The 19,883-nt window shown below is 40.6% G+C and overlaps 1 protein-coding gene across 1 annotated transcript; it reads right to left on the bottom strand.

Annotated features, from left to right (window-relative positions):
* Positions 1-758: 758 nt before the first annotated feature.
* On the bottom strand, positions 759-19,375 carry slc5a9 (solute carrier family 5 member 9). The gene is made up of 13 exons (XM_008281858.1): positions 19,358-19,375; positions 17,102-17,173; positions 15,438-15,542; positions 11,744-11,908; positions 11,537-11,642; positions 9,859-9,939; positions 9,392-9,597; positions 8,503-8,638; positions 7,841-7,948; positions 5,825-5,975; positions 4,436-4,604; positions 3,806-4,021; positions 759-1,336 (listed from the first exon to the last, which is right to left on the bottom strand). The coding sequence occupies exons 1-13, from the start codon at positions 19,373-19,375 to the stop codon at positions 1,025-1,027; spliced, it is 1,845 nt and encodes a 614-aa protein (XP_008280080.1). The 3' UTR covers positions 759-1,024.
* Between the last annotated feature and the right edge of the window lie 508 nt (positions 19,376-19,883).

Raw genomic sequence — 19,883 nt, 5'->3', positions numbered from 1 at the left:
TCTGATTTTTTGCGCATGACACGTCACTACAAAGCAATGTCTTTCATTTTCATCTTGTTTCTAAAAGTTTTCTAGTCAAAAACTGTCTGTAAAGTCTATAAAAGTGTTCTGCATTTTTGCAGATTCTGTTTCATTTTCATAACCTAACATAATTTTATAACAAAATTGCAGATGTAGTACAATCCTTCAAACAAGATACGAATTAAATGAATGAATACATAATTTAAAAAAACAAAATACAAAAAATAAAATGATGATTCAGTGATACAATTTTTACCTGAGAAGTTTCTACCCAAATACTGTTAAAGAATCTGACTTTGTCAGGTAGGAAGCTGTTCCATACCCCCTACAATCTCACACAGCATTACCCTTACCATACTTCTGCCTTTTGCATTCAATTTAAAGATATGTTTAAATTGTCATGGTCATGATGGACATGCTCTGGGATTTAGCACAATACTTAGTTTTACATTTAGAACAAAAGACTTTATATTTTACATTTTATATCTATTTTTATTTTTAGTTATACTTGTTGGTTTATAGCACCATTGATGTCTGTCCTTAAATTTTGTTGTAATGTTTGTAATAAAAAAAATGTTCTGTTGCCTATATCTGTATAGCCTATATCCCAGTCAGATGGTTCATTTACATTTAAGCACATAAACAATGATGACCAAACATGTAAATTGCCACCAGCAGGGGAGGACGTGCATACCAATATTTGAGGAGAAATTTAATTAATACTTTACAAAAAGTACTTTTTTTTTTTAGAAGTTCCTATGGAATAAGTGAGGAACAAATGAGTAACAATTTGATGGTTGACAAATCAGAAGGCGCATTCTATTTATGGTATATGCATGGTATATACTGTTGATTTACTTGAGAACAAACTTGACATTGTACATTTATGAATCACTACCAAAAAAAATAGCTCATACATATCTGAGAATTCACACTGTTCCACTTTCTTTGTGGGTTCCTAATAATTGTGAATCAGAAAGTAAGAATTCATAAAACCTGCACATCAGGCAAAGTATCCCCACAGAAACACATTAACAGTCAGTAGTAGCAGGGCGTTGACATTGCAGACTCTCCTCCAGAGTGGTTCCTCCTGCAGGGAGGCAAGTTCACTGTTTTCAGTCTGTGGAGGTACAGCTTGAGAGCCCTGACCAGTCAGACCACAGAACCACAGAACAAATCTCTGCCATTTAGAATCTGACAAGGAGTCAGAGTCAGAACTGCGGTCAAAGTTTGCTGAGTCAGATGTTATCTGGGGACCTGTGAGGTCGATCCGCGGCTCGAGGCAGTATCTGGACCACCAGGTCAGCCTGTACAGCTAAAGGAGAGAGAGGGAAACCAAAGACAAAATGACAAAAACGGTCAGTGCCATGGTTACCTTCCAGTTGAGGAGTACAGATTCACATTGGTCTGTGGACTAGACCAGCGGCCCTCAACCACCGGGCCGCGGATCGGTACCAGGCTGTGGGTCATTTGGTACTGGGCCGCACAGAAAGAATAAAAACATTTTATTGGTTTATTTTTATTTCCAGCAGAGTCTGCAGGGTGTTATATTTTGAAAAATGACTAGCTCGTCTTCCTGTCACCTTCGTCTGTGCTTGTTTCTGGCACTTGACTGTCAGTTTTCATACCCGGCCCTTACAACGAAGCCGTCAGTCCAACCGCTGCCAAAATGAATAAAAAAGCAAAGGTCTCCGGAGAGCTTCTTTGGAAAGTGGGAGAGACTCGATGCTGAGACAGAAGAAAAAGTAAATACATATTTAGCAATAAAAAGTAATTCTATTTGTTTATGAAACTTTTTAATAGAAAAAAAAATAGTAAATTTTGCTATGTGTGGAATGATCAGTCCATAGAAAATTTTCTTACTTAAAACCGGTCCATGGTGCAAAAAAGGTTGGGGACTGCTGGACTAGACCATTTTCTAATGACGCTGCAAATTCAGCACTTTGATTGTGTTTTCAACTCCTGCAAATGCAGGATGCAGGTACTTTCACATGGAACATGGTCTTCAATTTCACTGCTATGCCGATGACACTCAACTCTACATTTCCACCAAAACTATCACGCCAGCCATTCTCTCCACCATCACAAACTGCCTAACTGACATTAAAACCTGGATGGACAACAACTTCCTCAAACTAAACAGCAACAAAACAGAACTCATGATCATGGGACCCAAATCTCTCTTTGCCTCTGCTCATGATTTTCCCCTCACCATCGATGGTCACAGCATTACCCTGTCCCCCTTAGCTCGCAATCTTGGTATCATCTTGGACCCCACCATCACCTTCAAATCCCATAACAATAACATCTTCCATCTTTGTAACATTGCCCGTCTCCGCCCCTCCCTCTCTTATCCATGCCTTTATAACCTCTGGATTCAACTACTGCAATAGTATCCTCTACGGACTCCCCGCCACTCACCTAAAAAAAACTGCAATATATTCAGAACTCCAATGCCTGCCTTCTCTCCCGCACTTGCTCTAGAGACCTTATCACCCCTGCTTTACAAAAACTTAACTGGCTTCTCGTCCACTATCACATTCAATTCAAGCTCCTCCTCATCACCTTTAAAGCCCTCAACAGTCTCGCCCCCTCCTACGTCATGGACCTTCTTTGACATCACTGTCCCACCCACCGTCTCCACTCTGCCAAGCCCAAGCATCAGCCATTGGGGAACCAAGCCTTCGCCACTGCCACCCCCGCCCTCTGGAACTCCCTCCCTCAGCACATTAGACAATTGGACTCTCGTCAGACCTTCAGCTCAAGACCCACCTGGTCAAACTGGCATTTCCTCCTTGACCATACTCCCTACTAAAACACTCCCATGCTTCTTTTTTTGTTTTTTGTTTTTTTTGTTTTGTTTGTGTTTGTGTTTCTTAAAAAGCGCTGTATAAATGTATTATGTATTGTTGTTGTTGTTGTATTTGTTAATAATATCAGACAGAGTTTTGTGTCGGTTTTAATTTGTCATACTTTCATAGATTAGTAAGCATGCTGTGAATTGTGACTAGTCTACTAGATATGATGTCACATCTCAGATATTACTACAACAAATTCATAATCTGATATCTGGCACACAACAAAATAATACTTACCTGATGTAGTATCTAGTAAAAAACCCAAAGGAAAAGAAATAAGTAGCACCTCATCTTCATATCATGGTTTCCTTCTCTTATTTGCTAAATTACACATCATAAAATTCATTATGATCGTGCTTAATTCTTAAAGAGGAATATTGTAGATGTGCTGGTTTATAAAATATAGTATAAAAGCTCCAAAACTTATTGTAATGTTTTGAAAGGTCAGGTTCTAAGATGCACAAGATTATAGGTTATTAAGTTTCTGGAAAGGGGCTGCATGTGAACCTTGATCACTGCGGTTAAAAAAGTTGTACACTTATCTGAAATTAAACATTTTCATTATAGTGCTTGAATAAACATTGTAATAGACCCATTATTTTACTTACTGGGTTTGTTTCAGAAATGAGCAACTCTAGCGACTATTATCTAAAATGAATGACATGCTTTGTTAACTTACAACTTGGGCTGGATATTGTGCACAAATTATTGATAGGTTTGGAAACAAAAGAAAAAGTACAGGAAAGGTTCGACTGTGCTTCTGCATATCTAGAGAACATGCAGACACCTGTAACCCTATTTAAAACTTGTTTATTTTTACAGTACTCATATTCTGTTTCTTACTTTAAAGGTAAAAATGTAATATAAATAACAAATCAAATGAATTCTAAAAAAAAAAAAAAAACTATCTATGGTGTGTTCCTTACATGTTCTTTAGGTATTGGGGCTGTGGCCAAGCTGACAGCAACGATGATAAGGCACGTGAGAGCAAACAGGATAAGAGCAAAGTACAGGTAGTGGACATCAGACAGGACAGCAGGCTGATTATCAGGCTGACCACAGGAAGGTGGACTATAGGAGAACTCCAAAACTATGCGGATAAGTCCCACCACTAGTCCAGTCATCAGACCCCAGAATGCACCCTGCAAAACAAAACAAAAAAAACCCAAAATAATCTGCTTCTGTCTTTTTAAGGAGCAAGAGAAAACTCCAAATCCAGGTTGAATATTGGGATATGTAAAGAAGCAAACTGCAATTATTTACTGTGAGAAATGTGAAAGTATGTGACAGTTAAATAAACTGTCCTTTGTGCTCCATAAGAGGTGGATTTATGTTAAAACCCCAATTTTATGTAGGCTACAAAGTCCTTTAACCCTTTATTTCAAGCATGCATTTGGCTTTACACTTTCGTGGTAAGTATGTAAAAGTACAACTTCCTAATAAACGGCCATCTTTTTAAATTAAAGATTGGATTTAAAAATGTGCGTGCGTGCGTGCGTGCGTGCGTGCGTGCGTGCGTGCGTGCGTGCGTGCGTGCGTGCGTGCGTGCGACCAACCTGTTCATTGGCACGTGGCCAGAGGATAGCCATTAGGAATACAGCAGTAATGGGTGGTGCTAGAAAGCTGGTCATTGACTGAATATAATCAAACAGCTGTCCACTGTTGGCTGTTTGGACCACTGGAATCCATAACAGACTAATACACACTAAGAAAAGGATGAATATCCTGAAAATACACACATACACACACACACACACACACAACCACACACACACAACATTATTATTACCGTATGTCAGCTTTGGGTGAGGTCAGAAGGAGGGGATAGTTTGAAAAAGATGTATCTAAAGTGATTACTACAATAAGACAGGACAATAATTTGACATTTTAAGGATGAGTTTATATAAGATATGATGTCAAAGGTTTGGGTTTTACAATTTTTGTGTAGTTATTTTCGGTTTGATTTTGATGTTATTTACCACATGTGTCACTGTGTATGTCATACTTCCTGTTTTTTTTTGTTTTTTTTCACCTGTGCCCTGTTATCCAAACAGTTTCTCTTTAATAACGTACATAATCCAGCCTTTTGCTGTGTCAAATGACAGATTGTCTTCGTATTCCTTGTACTTTAAGGATTCATTTCATCATTACTTGTATTCTTCGTGTTGCGTGTAGTTACTTTTCTAATGTATGACCTTTTGCCCGTTTCCTGGACTTCTGCCTTAGCCTTATTCCTTGTACTGTATTTCATAGTTAATTATTTCTTTATTTGACTGATTAAAGATAGTTCCTTGTAGGTGTTGTTGTCACCCTTGTCATTAAAATAATTTGGCCCTTGGCCCTCTCTCTCTCGCTCTCTCCCTCTCTCTCTCTCACACACACACACATACACAGATAGAGAGAGAGCGAGAGAGATACACACAAGTTCATGTTGTAAAAAGACATATGACTTGGGAAGGTCAATAATATACATTTTTTGTGAATGTGGCACATGATTTGGGCTAGGTCAGTGGCATGTCAATGTAGCAGAACCTCTGACTCTTGTGTTGTTTTTCTGTTATTTCTAAGGTAATCTTTACACCCGGGCTGCAAGGTGGCGCAGTTGGTTAGCACTGTTGCCTTGCAGCAAGAAGGTCGCCGGTCGGGGCACTGAGATCTTTCTGTGTGGAGTTTGCATGTTCTCCCCGTGCAGCGTGCATTCTCTCTGGGTTCTCCGGCTTCCTCCCACAGTCCAAAGAGGTTAATTGGTGATTCTAAATTGTCCGTAGGTGTGAATGTGAGTGTGCTTGGTTGTCTGTCTCTAAGTGTAGCCCTGTGATAGACTGGCGACCTGTCCAGGGTGTCCCCTGCCTTCGCCCTATGTCAGCTGGGATAGGCTCCAGCCCCCCGCGACCCTAGTCAGGATTAAGCGGTGTATAGATAATGGATGGATCTTTACACCCTACCTTCCAACTATCATGAGTTCCCTCTCAGAAGCTTTAGGCCTGGCCTTGTGGTAGAGGTCCAGAGTAAACAGAGTGGAGCTGCTGTTAAAAATGGATGTCAAAGATGACATCAGAGCAGCTAACATCACTGCCAGCATCAGACCACGGAGACCTGCAAAAAATAATAAAAAGATGGCATAGTCTTGGGAAAATATCGGGTCAATTATTTTATGGTGATGTACCTCTATTCAAGGTTCTATAACTCTGCCTGAGCATGTGAGCTGACCAAAAGGAATGCAGAATGTTGCGCTTCATTTCTGCTGCAATAAATTTATTAGAGTTGAAGTTGAGAATTTTTTGAGCAGAATGAACAACATTGGTATTAACTGTCTTGTTACAATTAACAGACAAAGCATTAACTGGCTATCCGCTATATTCTGATGATTCAATGTTGGTGCAGAACAATGATGAAGAAAGATTTTTACTACTACTAACAATAACTATTTAATTCCTAACAAAGCATCAGACTTTTAAAGCACCGTATGGTCTGCTCATTATCATAAATACAGTCTGACAATATGGTACCCATAAAATAACACAAAGAATGTCAGGGATTTGTTACAATGGCCATGTCCATAACCTGTAGGAAAAACATCTTGCCCATTAAGAACAAGAATTTCAGGACATAAATTAACCATCAGTGTGACCATAGATACTACCTCTCCTGTTGTGCATTATTTTAGAAGAAAGAGCCATTCTGCTTTCCAATGTAAGTGTGAAGTAACCGCCCCCCATGTACAATTTTGGTTTTGGCTGAGGTTTAGGCGCTTCTGGACAGGTGCCTCTCATTCCAGGGAACCACTTGGCATACTAAATGGTCAGAAGTTGACTGACTCTTAATGTTGGTCAAAAATGGATAGAAGTATGAATTTGAAAGACTGCTAGGCACTGAAGATGGCATGCCCAGAATGTCTGTGCATTTTCCCTGTGCTTAGATTTGCCAGTTTGAAGTTAATAAAATGTAAATGCATTACATATTTGTACATTTGAGTGTGATAACAACTTTCTATACATTGGATCCATCACCTAGAGTGAGTTGCAGATCAATCATATAAATTGCTGTTAAGCTTACACATAAATCTATACTGCAAAACAAGAGGATAATATTAATTTTTGCTATGTGATGCCAGAATGGTTAGCACTGTCACCTCCCATCTACAAGGTTCTGGGTCTGTTTCCCAGCCTGTGGTCTTTCTGTGTGGAGTTTGCATGTTCTCCCTATCGCTATTACTGTTATTAATCAGTTTATTTAAAAAGGGACCATGTACAATATTAAACATAAATGTTGCCATTTGATGTATTGCATCAGAGCTAGCTAATTTAAACTTTAAACTAATGTCCACTTGCAGTCCCTTGGCAGGTCACAATGAAAACATCACAATCCCTGTGCAGCATGGGTTCTCACTGGGTGCTTCGGCTTCCTCCCACAGTTCAAAGATATGCTGGGTTAATAACTGGTGATTCTAAATTGTCTGTAGGTGTCAGTGTGAGTGTGCTTGGTTGTCTTTCTCTGTGTAGCCCTGTGATGCACCAGTGACATGTCCAGGATGTATGTTTCCTTCACCCTAAGTCAACTGGGATAGGCTCCAGCTCCCCCCACCACCCTACAGGGGATAGAGCGTTGTATAAAAAAATGGATGAACGGATATCAAATTGGTTTAGTTTGATTCATTTCATTTTGATTCACTAGTTCAATAACATCTCAAACTAAACTCAACAAATGTTGTTGTTGTCCTTGCAGTCCCTGGTGGCAAAGGTCAGTTCAGGTATGAATGAAGTTTGGTGGGTCACAACTGATAGGCTTACCAAAGACAACAGCTACACAACAATTATCTCTGTTGTAACAGCCTGGTGCTGTTTGTTTATCCTGTTGTTGAGGAATATAACCCTCACTCTATATTTGAGTCGTATGAGTTGTTTAAGTAATGGAGGAATTGAAAAACAGTATGTGAATTGTGTGTAAAGTTTGTGACTCACCCACAGGCATTAGCTCTACCACTAGTTTAGGATAAGCAATGTTGGAGCAACCAACTGAAGCTCCACACACACTCTGACACACTACTGGATCCACACAACCAACTTCATCTAAAAATACAAAAGGAAACACAGGGGTGAAAAATATGTAAAACTTTAGTAAGAAAAATAAGTAAATAAATAAATTGGAAAAAATGGACAATTGCTTTTTTTGTTTTGTTTAAAAACAAATGATTATATAGTCATTTGTTTAACTGTTACAACTTAAAACTTAAAATTGTGTTGGAACAAACCAAAACCAACCAACACTTTCTACAACAGTTTCTATGTTTTAATGTTTTCCCACCTTGGATACAAAAATTAGAGGCAATAATATAAATAAATAATATTTTTAATATAATCCTGTCCAGTGCAACCTGCCAACATGCAACAATGTCAACAAATATGAAACATGATAATCTGTAGATTTTTTCATAGATCTGTTTGTTGGATTGTATTCAATTGTATTGTTATACCAAGAAGGGAACAAGGGGTGTATGTTCAAACAATATGAACAATGTGTTTGAAATAACAATAGTTATCTAATTGATCATTCAATGAATAATATTGATAATTATTATAAGAGACATCATGACAGTCCCACAGAGAGAGGCTGACAGACTGACCTGGGTACAGTGCTCGGCTTATCATGCCTGGCATCACAATGAAGAACATGGGCAGTAGCTTGAGGTAGCCTCCCAACACACTGCCTGCCTTGGCATGAGACAAAGATTTGGCTGACAGAGACCTCTGGACTATAACCTGCACACACAAACATACATCCAGACACTGTTATGAAGATCATCATGTCTATTATACTTTTATTATTGCAGTATAATTGACAGGGCGTGTGGGAGTGCTGCATGAGATTAGGTTTCCACAATCATCCAACACCAAACTGTTTTCATTGTTTTGATGTCTTCAGTTTTGTTCTACATTGTAGACAATTGTAAAAATAAAGAAAACTCCAAAGTGGTTAGGTTTCTCCAAGCTATAAACTGGTTTTGCATATATAAGCATATGATTTAAATATTTGATGAAGAAATTCATACTGTGCCAACTGTGTGTAATATGCAGGGTTTTGGGAATAGCTAAATGTGTACCTTTGGGCACTGTATTGAGCAAAGCTTGTGGAAAAAAGAAGTGACTATGACTCTTTTTTTTTATTTTTTTTAATATTGTTTGTCCCTCTGCCTGTATTACCATGTTTCATGTATTTAGTTTGATTATTTATTTCATCTGGCTGTCATGAGGCACTACGGCTTTGCCGTTAATACCCAGTAGCAGCAGCAGCTTCAAATCAGTTTTAAATACTCCTCAGGTTGTGATCTGATTTGATTTGGAAAACATGATGGTACCTTCAACTTGATGTACTGCACTTGTGTTGTTGTGCTTTCTGTTTGTGAAATTTTGTGTTTCTGGTTTGTTGCAGAGCTTTGCACCTGAAGACCAACATAATTTGAAAACTCATAATGGTTATCAACATGTATTAGGGTTAGGATTAGATAAAGTTACCTGATCTGTGCACCAGACCCATGTAGCCAGTACAGTGAGCCCAAACACTAAACCTGGCCAGGGTATATCCCCTGACACAGGGTCTCTGAACAGGTTGAAGGCATCATCACGAGGTACGTGGCAAGTGGTGTTGGCAACTGTCACTGAGGGAAAACTTGACATGTAGCGATCCACAAGGCCCTCATACCAGCCAACCTTGGAGAATGCTGGAAAATGGTCACACACACACACACACACACACACACACACACACTTTATTAACTCATAAATCTGAATGTGACAGCTCACCCTGAAGCAAAGAGAACACTGAGCAGAAAGGATAAACAGTTATTAGTTTTTTTGTGATATATTTAAAATGAAATTAAAATGTTCACTGAGTAATACTAATTGGCAATTAGCACAAAATATCAGCTGCCATCAAAGTCCTCTGTCATCTTATTGACTGTGTGTGTGTTTGCATGCCCTACCTATAAACATGAGTGCAAAGGCGCCCCCGACCATGATCAAAGTCTGGAGTGCATCAGTGTATATAACTGCTGCCAAACCACCTACAGACACAAGATTTTCATGTTATTCAGCACACTGTATCTGAGTTTTAGGGTAATTGTGGCCAACATCAGCAAAACACAAAAGAGGTCATACAGTTTGGTCAAAGAATATATCAAAGCACAGTTGTCTCAACATGGCAGCTGTGCATACTGAATAATGAAAGGATTAACTGTGTGCTTCTGCCAGTAAGCGAGTGGGAGTGCAGATTAATATAACTCTTTGAGGTTAACTATGTTGGACTGGACTATGTTGCACTAATGCATAAAGATATATATATATATTATCAGGGATAAACAGTACTGAATTCTGAGAGTGTGTTCTGGGTAAGTCTGTTAAATTGGATATAAAGGCTTCCCAACAAAAGACAGGAAATTTTGTTATTAACAATAATGCAAAAATATTGGTTAGGTGTTTCAACTAATCAGACTATATGTAGGAAAGTTCCCTATTTTTCATTTACAGATAAAAATAAAGTCACTTTTCTGTTAGGACTTTTGCCCCACTTAACCCTAGTTGATCTGACATAGTTTGTGACATTATCTTTTCTATCTAGTACCTCCTTCCCTGTGGCCTACTGGCCAGGTAGTCAAGACCTGTTCAGGAATAGAAGATCATATTAGGGACTGACTGTTGCTTGGTGGATGAAACTTCTGGCATGGAGGGACAATGAGACTACTAAACCAAGTGAAATGTAGACTTCCAACATCACAAGTGTTCTACTTAACTTTGAGGGCACCACTTTTTAAAGCGATTACAAAGTTAGATATGAATCTAAACCCTTAATGCAGCCATAGCAGCCCACTGCAGAAAAATGTGGAAATTACATGCAGCCTTACCAGGGTGCAATTAAACCCTAACCTTGGTTCTGCTCTCTGACTGCTGGACTAACTGACTTCTAAATAGCTATTCTTGAGGAACTATTAAAGCAAAAACAGTTAGTTGTGATTCAAATGCTCATACCACACCATTGTCTTTGCAGTACCGCATTACAACCTTCAGCAAGCTTTGACTGAGTCAGCTGATGGTTCACAGACTGCTCCCTGAAACTTCACTTCATAGTCTCACTGTGATTCCTCTGTTAACAGTTCAACCCATATTAACTCATGTCAGCAACTGCACCCACATGTGAAACAACCTGTTGACACATACACACACCTGAGACCAGTGTTTAAAACCATTCCATATAGTTGGAGTGGCTATCTGCCATCAACCTTCTTCACAGCAAACATTTTGCAATCCTGTTTACACAGAGTAATGTTCCTTTACAACTAAAACGCCTTCTGTATTACAGTTTGAGGGTAATGTGTTTTCTGCCAGATTACAAATGTTTTTAACTCGTCACACCTACATTTGTAATCAATGTATTTTTTTTCCATTAATTTTCCTGCTTTACAGATGCTCTTTTTCAGCCAACCAATCATATATTAGATGGGAAGGGAGTTGTCAACCTGCTTACCAAGAAATTGAAGGAGAGATTTTTAGGTGGTATTTAGTATTTTAACCCTAACCATGATATTTTTCCTAATCCTAGCCATAGTTTTGGTGATTAAACTTAACCAAGCCTCTAATAGGTAGTTAGGTTGTGTGTGTGTGTACCTGCCACAGTGTAAACAGCAGTAACCAGCAGTAGTATGCATGTTGACAGATACAGATTCCATCCCAGTGATACCTGGATGAACAATGCCCCTGAAAAAATATCTGTCTATAAAACACACACACAAACAGGATATGTTTAATCACTTAATCATTTGTATGTCGCTTCAGACAAAAGAGAACATATATGTGTCTATGTGTGTGTCTTACTGATATTTTGGTGAAGATGTAGAGAATAAGTGACAGAACAGACATGTATATGCGTATTCTCTGGCCTCCAAAACGTTTGGCGAGGTATTCGGGCATTGTGACCACCCCAGCAGCGATGTAGACAGGAATAAAGATCCAACCCAGAGCCACCAGAACCCACGCTGCCTGCACAAACACACACACACTTAAGTCACAACAACACATTGTCATTTGTCTGTTTTTATATTGTATTTTGTATTATTGTCAATATATTTAAGAACACAAAAGATAGCACAAGGTTGACATTGCACAGAACAAGAAACACAAAACGTGCTTTAACATTGAAAGCATTTCCCCACTTCACAGGCCACACCTACATTATTCCTGGGGCGGCCAGTTGGTTTTGGAACTCACACAATTAGATAACTGGAGGTGTGCTTTCCAGGAGTTTCAACCAACTGAGTGTAAATACCAAACCAATATCATGGCTAAACGTGCACCAAGAAGAAACACTCCGAGGAACTCAAACTATATTTGAGTATCTGACTTATGTTACAGTTCAGGGACTGAGGCTCAGGTGCATACACGGACTCAGCAACCAAACACTTCACAAAACAATAATTTAATTACAATAATGAATATTTACAAATGCAAAAGCTTTATACAGTATATACCACGGGTTGGCACCTTAAACACTCAAAGACCCATTTGGACCCATTTCCCACAGAAGAAGAAAGCACCAGGAGCCACAAAACCCTTTAAACATCTAAAATGAAGATAACACTGCATATATTATTTTTACGTTAATGCTATGTATAAAAAATAAAAAAAACAGTGTGTTGCATTTCTGCAAAAAAAACATTTTGAACTCCAAAAAAAAAAAAAAAAGACGCTCGGTTGAAGGTTTCTTTCAAATAAAATACTCAACGTCTATTTGAGTCCTCCTTGTATATATGAAATAAAAAGCCAATCTTAAATTATCCACCTGCAGCAAAGTAAAAATGCCGTCTGGTTGCTCTGCTGCCTGCAGCTGGGACTGCTGACCAGACTCCTGATCGACTGTGAGCGCTTTGGGACGGGAGGAGCTCACAGCAGCACCCGCTGCTCGCTGAGGACAGTAACTGCACAACGATACGTGTTTTCATGTCAAAGTCTCCAAAACACCAAAAAAGTCTCTAGTAACACCAGAAAGAGTCGCTAGATTTGTTACAAGTCGCTTTTGACAAAAAAGTCGGTAAGAGGATTTGGAAAGTTGCCAGATTTAGCGAGAACGTCATCAATTTGGCAACACTGCATGTGCTGCGTGTCGCACATCGTGTGTCTCACATTGTGACGCATATTTTGAGCGACAAAAAAAATTAAACATTTTATTTTAATGTTACAAATTCACAAAAATCTTCAAATTAAGAATTACATTTTAGAAATTAACGAGCTAAAATAAAACACATTTAAATTAAAATACTCATTATTTTCCAAAGCCACAAGGAGCAGCAGCAGAGGGATGAAAGAGTCGCATGCGGCTCCGGAGCCGTGGGTTGCCAACCCCTGGTATATACAAAACTCAAGTAATCAGAACTAGAGAAGCCTGAATAAATGTAATGAAACACACAGGAAACAAAACTGAGGTCAACAGCAAAAATACAGGAACTACAGGGGCTCACTAGGGACAAGGCGGAATAACAACACGCTAGTTTTAACCTTAGTAAGTACAATAAAGACCACATTAAATGCAGGGAAAGCAAACCCCAGACTGTTATGACCAGACCGGAAGTGCCGTAAAACAACAGAGATCAAACAATACTGTAATGGATTTATAGGGCCAGAGAGAGATTGAGAGCTTACTGACAGAGTACGCATCTTGGGGAGGTGGACAGCGTGGCAAGTGGCAGAGCAGAGGTAGCAGGTGAGCAGGAACAGTGACCAGAGCAGATGGAACCAGAGGTTTCCAGAGGAAGCATCGGATGTGTGAGTGAGAGAGGACCAGTTGCAGGTGTGGATCCATCCATCCAACCATGGCCTCAGACTAGGAGGTACTGATCCGCATCCCTGCCACTTCGCACTCAGCTGCAAACCACTCCAGTGCATGCTGAAGGTCACGGTCTGATGAAGCCAGCAGTACCACGTCGACTGCAAAAAGCAGAGATCCCCAAACCGGGCACCTTCCTCACCCCGGCTGCGCCTTGAGATCCTGTCCATGAACACCACAAACAGGATCGGAGACAAGGGGTAGTCCTGGTGAAGTCCAACACCCACTGGGAACGTGTCTGACTTATTGCCGAAAACGCGGAAACAGCCCGCACTTTGGTTGCACAAGAACCAAAAGGCTCATAGCAGCGAGCCTGGTACCCCATACTCCCTTAGTACCCTTCACAGAGTCACTCGAGGAACACGGTCGTAGGCCTTCTCCAGATCCACAAAACACATATGGACTGGCCGGTCGAACTCCCATGGCCCCCTCAGCAGCTCCGCGAGAGCTGGTCCACTGTTCCACGACCAGGACAGAATCCGCCTTGCTCCTCCTGAATCTGAGGTTTGACAATCAGTCAGAGCCTCCTTTCCAGCACCCTAGAATAAACTTCCCCGGGGAGGCTGAGAAGTGTGATACCCCAGTAGTTGGAACACATTCACCAGTCCTCCTTTTTGATAATCAACCACTGCAGCTGCAGCCCTTATGGCCAACCGGTACCTGTCTGCTGCTTCAAGAGAAACCCGAGCCAACCAAGCCCGAAAAGTCTCCTCCTTCAGCTTGATGGCTTCCCTCACAACTGGTGTCCACCAGCAGGTTTTGGGGTTTCAGCCACAAACAGGTTCCAGTGACCTTCTAGCCACAGCTCCTAACAACCGATTCTGCAATGGAGGCTTTGAACATGGCCCACTCAAACTCCATGTAACCAACCTCCCCCAGGATGGAGGTGTGGATCCTCAGGTGATAAACCAATACTGGCGCCCACTCCTGCCCCACACACTCACGACACACCACATACGCCCACCTGATGGTAAGTGAGAAAGGAGAAAGCGAGACAGAGAGAGAAGAGGGAAAAGCACTGCGACTAGCCCTGCCCTGAGGTGGAGGGCGTGACAACTTAAGCACTTGAGAACTGAGTAAGTATGGAAGGAGACAAGCAAAAGGAGGTCACAAGAGACAGAGAACAACTCTGAGAGAGTCCCATTCTTAAGCTGTGCATACTCGTACATCCATCTACTCCATCTCCACACACATCACATCCTGGACAAGTTGCCAGTCCATCACAGGGCAAACACAAAGACACAAACAACTATGTACGCTCACGCACAAACCAATGGCCAATTTGGAATCCCCAATTAACTTAAGTCATAATATGGAAAATGCATTTTTTTTTAAAAACTCATGTGGAAAATTGGGAGGCACAGGCTTTAGTCACATCATAGTGAAATGTCAGAATTGGATGTGCCTGAAAGATTAAAAAAAAGAATTAAACTTAACGTGGAGGCACCACATTTCTGCCAATTTATACTCAGCATGTTCACAAGATAAGCAAGACAGAGATCTTGTGAGGTTTGTTGTAGTGAATACTCGCTTAACAGAACTTGCCAAAAAATTGGACTGTGGGATAGTTTATGTGAAGGCAGAGCTGACAAGAAGTCAGATAATGGCTTATGCCTTATTACACATAATGGCATAGAGAAACACACATATACAGTATACAGTATACAATGTAAATTAACTGTTTCTTACATTCCATTCAAATCCTCCAACAGCAATGCCTCCAGCTGCTCCTGTTCCTGCGAGACCAATAAACAAACCACTCCCAACATTACTCGACATCAGAGAGGCTCCAATCTGTAAATGGATACAGATAATAAACAATGTCAAGAAAATCTTATAGTATACTATACATTTACCTGAAAAAAGTTCAAAACGTTCGATAACTGGGCCTGAAAGATGGTTTAAATCTTAAGTCAGTGTTAAGATGCAGTGGGTAATTATACCACAACAAACCTGTACTGTAAATAAGGAAGATTAAAGGATAGGGAACAAGAGAATAACCATTTTGTGTCTAAGAGTGACAGGAATAACACAGCCACATGGCAGCACAGGGAAGTCAAGTAGTGTGGCCACATAAGGCCTCACACTCTACATTCTTGCAAGGTAATTTTATTTGTTTATTTTGGTAAAGTGAATTTCCCATACGTGATATAACAGTACATGAAATATGCAATTCAGTTTTTCCTTCCTGGGTTAACATCCGAAGGCCTCAATTAGGAGGATATCAAATCATAAATTTAATCAAATCAAAAAGAGAGTAATAAATAAATAATAAAGCAAATTAAATTACATGTTTTTATATATGTATGCATGTATGTAGATTGTATATAATGTACTAATGTATATAATGCAATGTATGTAATTACTAATAAATGAATTTTAAAAATGTTTGGCTTACACTACATTGTATCTTATTGCATTGAACACATCAAACAAAACTAGAACATTTCTGAAGAAATTTTTAGTGTGTCAATGTAGCTTCTGCTGCTTGATGTGTCCTGCTATGATTATACACAGAGGCGCACCTTCAGGACAGGCAAACCAGGCAATTGCCTGGGGCTCCAAACAGCTATACTTTGATACATTTTTTAGTGACAACCATGAATCCCCTTAAACCTATGCAGGCCCCTATACACTGAAAGTGGTGCCGCACAGCCCCACCTAGTGGGGCCCCCCTCCAGCTACCGCTTACTGGTTGCCTGATAAACAAAGTGAACTTTCAGCACAACGAAGTGACACTTGTCAGGTTTCCAAAAAAGGAAGAAGAGATGGGGGGAGGAGGAAAAACATCAACAAGAAAGTGGTAGGTGGATATGCTGCTGATAAATGCACAAGAAGATTGATTTCAGCTAATATGTAACTAATAGGTGTGTGCACATTAGCATATCATTCTCATCTTTTATTGAGTTGTAGCGTGAGCTCACAGTAACATAAGTCACTTTTGTTACTAGAATTTTTAACATATGTAGGGAATGGAAAAGCCTATATGTGATTAAAAAACAAGGAATTATGTAACGTCAGCAAACGTTTCCATAACATTAGCGAGTGTATGATAAGCTAGATAGGAGCTAGCTTGCTAGCTTACTAGCTGGCTAGATCACTGAATTTAATCAAACCTTTTTTAACAGGTAATTGTTACAAACTGAAATGAAAAGTTCATATTGACAAGAGTGCATAAAGCACAGAGAAAGTGTTTTGTTTCTTGGTAGCTGTGACACACTTGCCCACTACCTTGCAGCATGTGAATGTGAACTTAGGTGCTTACCAACTTAACAGTATACAGTATAGCATATAATAAATTAACGAGGAACTCATCTAAATATAAAGCATAGCAGTCAAAAAGTAATACTCACAGGCCACCAGGTCATCGAACGGCCAGCCAAGAAGTATCCTCCCACAGTGCTGCGATTGGCTCGCATGGATGACTATGGAGGAGACAGAGGTAAAAACTTGGCCAGCATTACACCTAAAACCAAAATTTTAATTAATTTAAAATACTACACATTTGTAATTATACCCCCGATGAATCACCACCTTATCACGGTGGAGGGGTTTGAGTGTCTCTGTGATCCTGGAAGCTATGTTGTCAAGGGAAATGGCCCCTGGTAAGGTCTCCCAAGGCAAATTGAGAATATATGCTGATGGAATCTGTAAGAAGGAAAGCCGCTAGCTCGTCTAGGTCAGGAAAACCAGGGCCTCTTTCTGGAGCCAGGCCAGGGGGGGGGGCATGTCTGAGAGCATCTCATGGCTGAGCCTTGGGGCCCCTTGGGGCTCGCTTGGACACAGCCCCTGGAAGTATCACAGGGCCCACCTTCCACAGGGCCAGAAATCAGGGTCGGCTGCTATGCACACCAAGCAGTAGGCAGGAGCGGGCACCTAAACACACCGTGAAAGGTGCCTGGCAGGTGTGGGACTACTCACAAGCCCCCGGTTGAGTGCCGCTTTGTTGGAGTTCTGCCCTGAGAACAAGAGAGAGGTTTGCATCTCTGCGGCTGCTTGTGCTTATGTACTAAACAGCAGCTCAGAGTATTTGGTCTTTTTGGAGTCTCTGAGTGGTGTTCTAAAAGGGGTGCCACCTGGGGACTCCATAGTTCTCCTTGGTGACTTCAACACTCACATAGGCAATGACAGAAAAATCCGAAGGGGGGTGATTGGGAGGAACGGCCAGTCCAATCTGAACCCAAGCTGTGTTTTGTTATTGGACTTCAGTGCTAGTCATATTGGCCATAACAAACACCATGTTCAAGCATATGGTAGCTCATAAGTGTTGCTGGCATCAGGGCACCCTAGGCCAGTAGTCATGTCATCAGACCTGCGGCTGTATGTCTCTGGGTGAAGAGAGGAGCAGAGCTGTCAAATGATGACCACCTGGGGGTGAGTTGGATCCGATGGTGGGGAAGGCTGTCGGATAGACCTGGCAAACCCAAATGTGTAGTGAGGGTGAGCTGTGAATGTCTGGTGGAGGCCCATGTCCAGGGAGTTTCCACCTCCGGAAGAGTTTCTTCTGCATCCCAGGGGAGGTTGGAGACATGGAATCAGAGTGGGTCATGTTCAAAGCCTCTATTGTAGAAGTAGCTGTTTGGAGCTGTGGCCAGAAGGTCACTGATGCGGAGGCCATGGTTCTTTACCGGAAACCAGTGGATTGTCTGTCCGGTTCAGGGGGAGTTGCTACCCAAAGCAAAGGAGTTCAAGTATCTCGGGATCTTGTTCACAAGTGATGGGAATGTGGAACATGACATAGACAGACAGCTTGGTGCAGCATCAACAGTAAGGCGGGTGTTGTACCAGACTGAAGAGGGAGCTGAGCCACAAGGCGAAACTATAGATTTACCGGTCTATCTAAATTCTAACCCTCACCTATGATCATTAGCTCTGGATAGTGGACGAAAGAACAATATTGCGGCTACAAACAGCCTGAATGAGCTTCCTTAGCAGGGTGGCTGGGTTCTGCCTTAAAGATCGGGTGAGAAGCTTGGACATCTGGAGGGAGCTTGGAGTAGGGCCACTGCTCTTTTGCATCCAAAGGAGCCAGTTGAGGTGGTTTGGACATCTGATATACAAATACTTCCGGGGGGACTTCCTTTGGAGGTTTTACAAGCATGTATGCTGAGAAGGGGCTCCTGGGCTGAACCCAGAACCCACTGGAGGGATTATTTATCTCTGAGCTTGCTGTTATAGAATGCACTTTGTATCCCATGCCGTGCAAACAACAAGCCAAACAATGTTCATAGAAAAAAAACATTTCACTAGTAGCATTGTGGTGTGTCAATACTTTTTTAAACATACACTCTGAGACATACAACATACATATGTTATGTGAGTTGTATTTCATAGTTAAACTTTATACACATACTGTAGATGAAGGTCTGATCATGTTTTAAGACAAATTTACACAAACATGCAGATAACTCTAGGGTGTTTTTTCTTGGGACTGTATACACAACAACCACAAGTAGCAACTTGAATCAAGGAAGAATGTATGAGACCAACATTATATATTGTTTTTTAAGAAACCATTGCTATTATATCAATAAAAATATATTTATTAGTAGTTAAACTGGACTGAATTTTAAAAAAAAATAGTGACAATGAGTTGAGCCACTTCTTACCCAGATTCCAACCACCATAACAATGATGAAGTAGACGACAACCACAGCAATGTCAGCAGCAGCCACACTGAGACGAGGGCTCGGAGGGGCTGCAGTCGTGGACCCAAAGAAGCTGCTACCTATGTACCACATACAAAATAGAACTTTGTGATAGTAGCACTTTGTTTTCTTTGACAGACACATCTTAAATATTACACCACATGTAAGTAGTTTGGATTCTTGAATTTTTTTTAGAATTATCCATAGTAGTAGAATATTTTAATTTCATCCTGACATATTTCCTATTAATGTGCGTGTGGTTCTGTGGGTTAAACTTTGAACCCTCAAGCTCTGTTGGCAACATTAGAAGAAATGAGAAGCTTCACAAAACAGCTTACATTGACAACAAGAAAAAACTATCAGCTCCCTGCAGCTTGATTTCTACACAAATCATTTTTAACATTTGTAGACCACATGTACAGTACAGCTGTACTACAGACCATAAAATCTGAATGGCTGAACAGGCTGCAAATCTTCCCTTCCCTGA

The sequence above is a fragment of the Stegastes partitus genome, unplaced genomic scaffold, assembly GCF_000690725.1.
Source record: "Stegastes partitus isolate 25-593 unplaced genomic scaffold, Stegastes_partitus-1.0.2 Scaffold248, whole genome shotgun sequence".
Taxonomy (NCBI): domain Eukaryota; kingdom Metazoa; phylum Chordata; class Actinopteri; family Pomacentridae; genus Stegastes; species Stegastes partitus.
The sequence above is the reverse complement of the archived record's forward strand: the minus strand, read 5'-3'. Positions and strand labels throughout refer to the sequence as shown.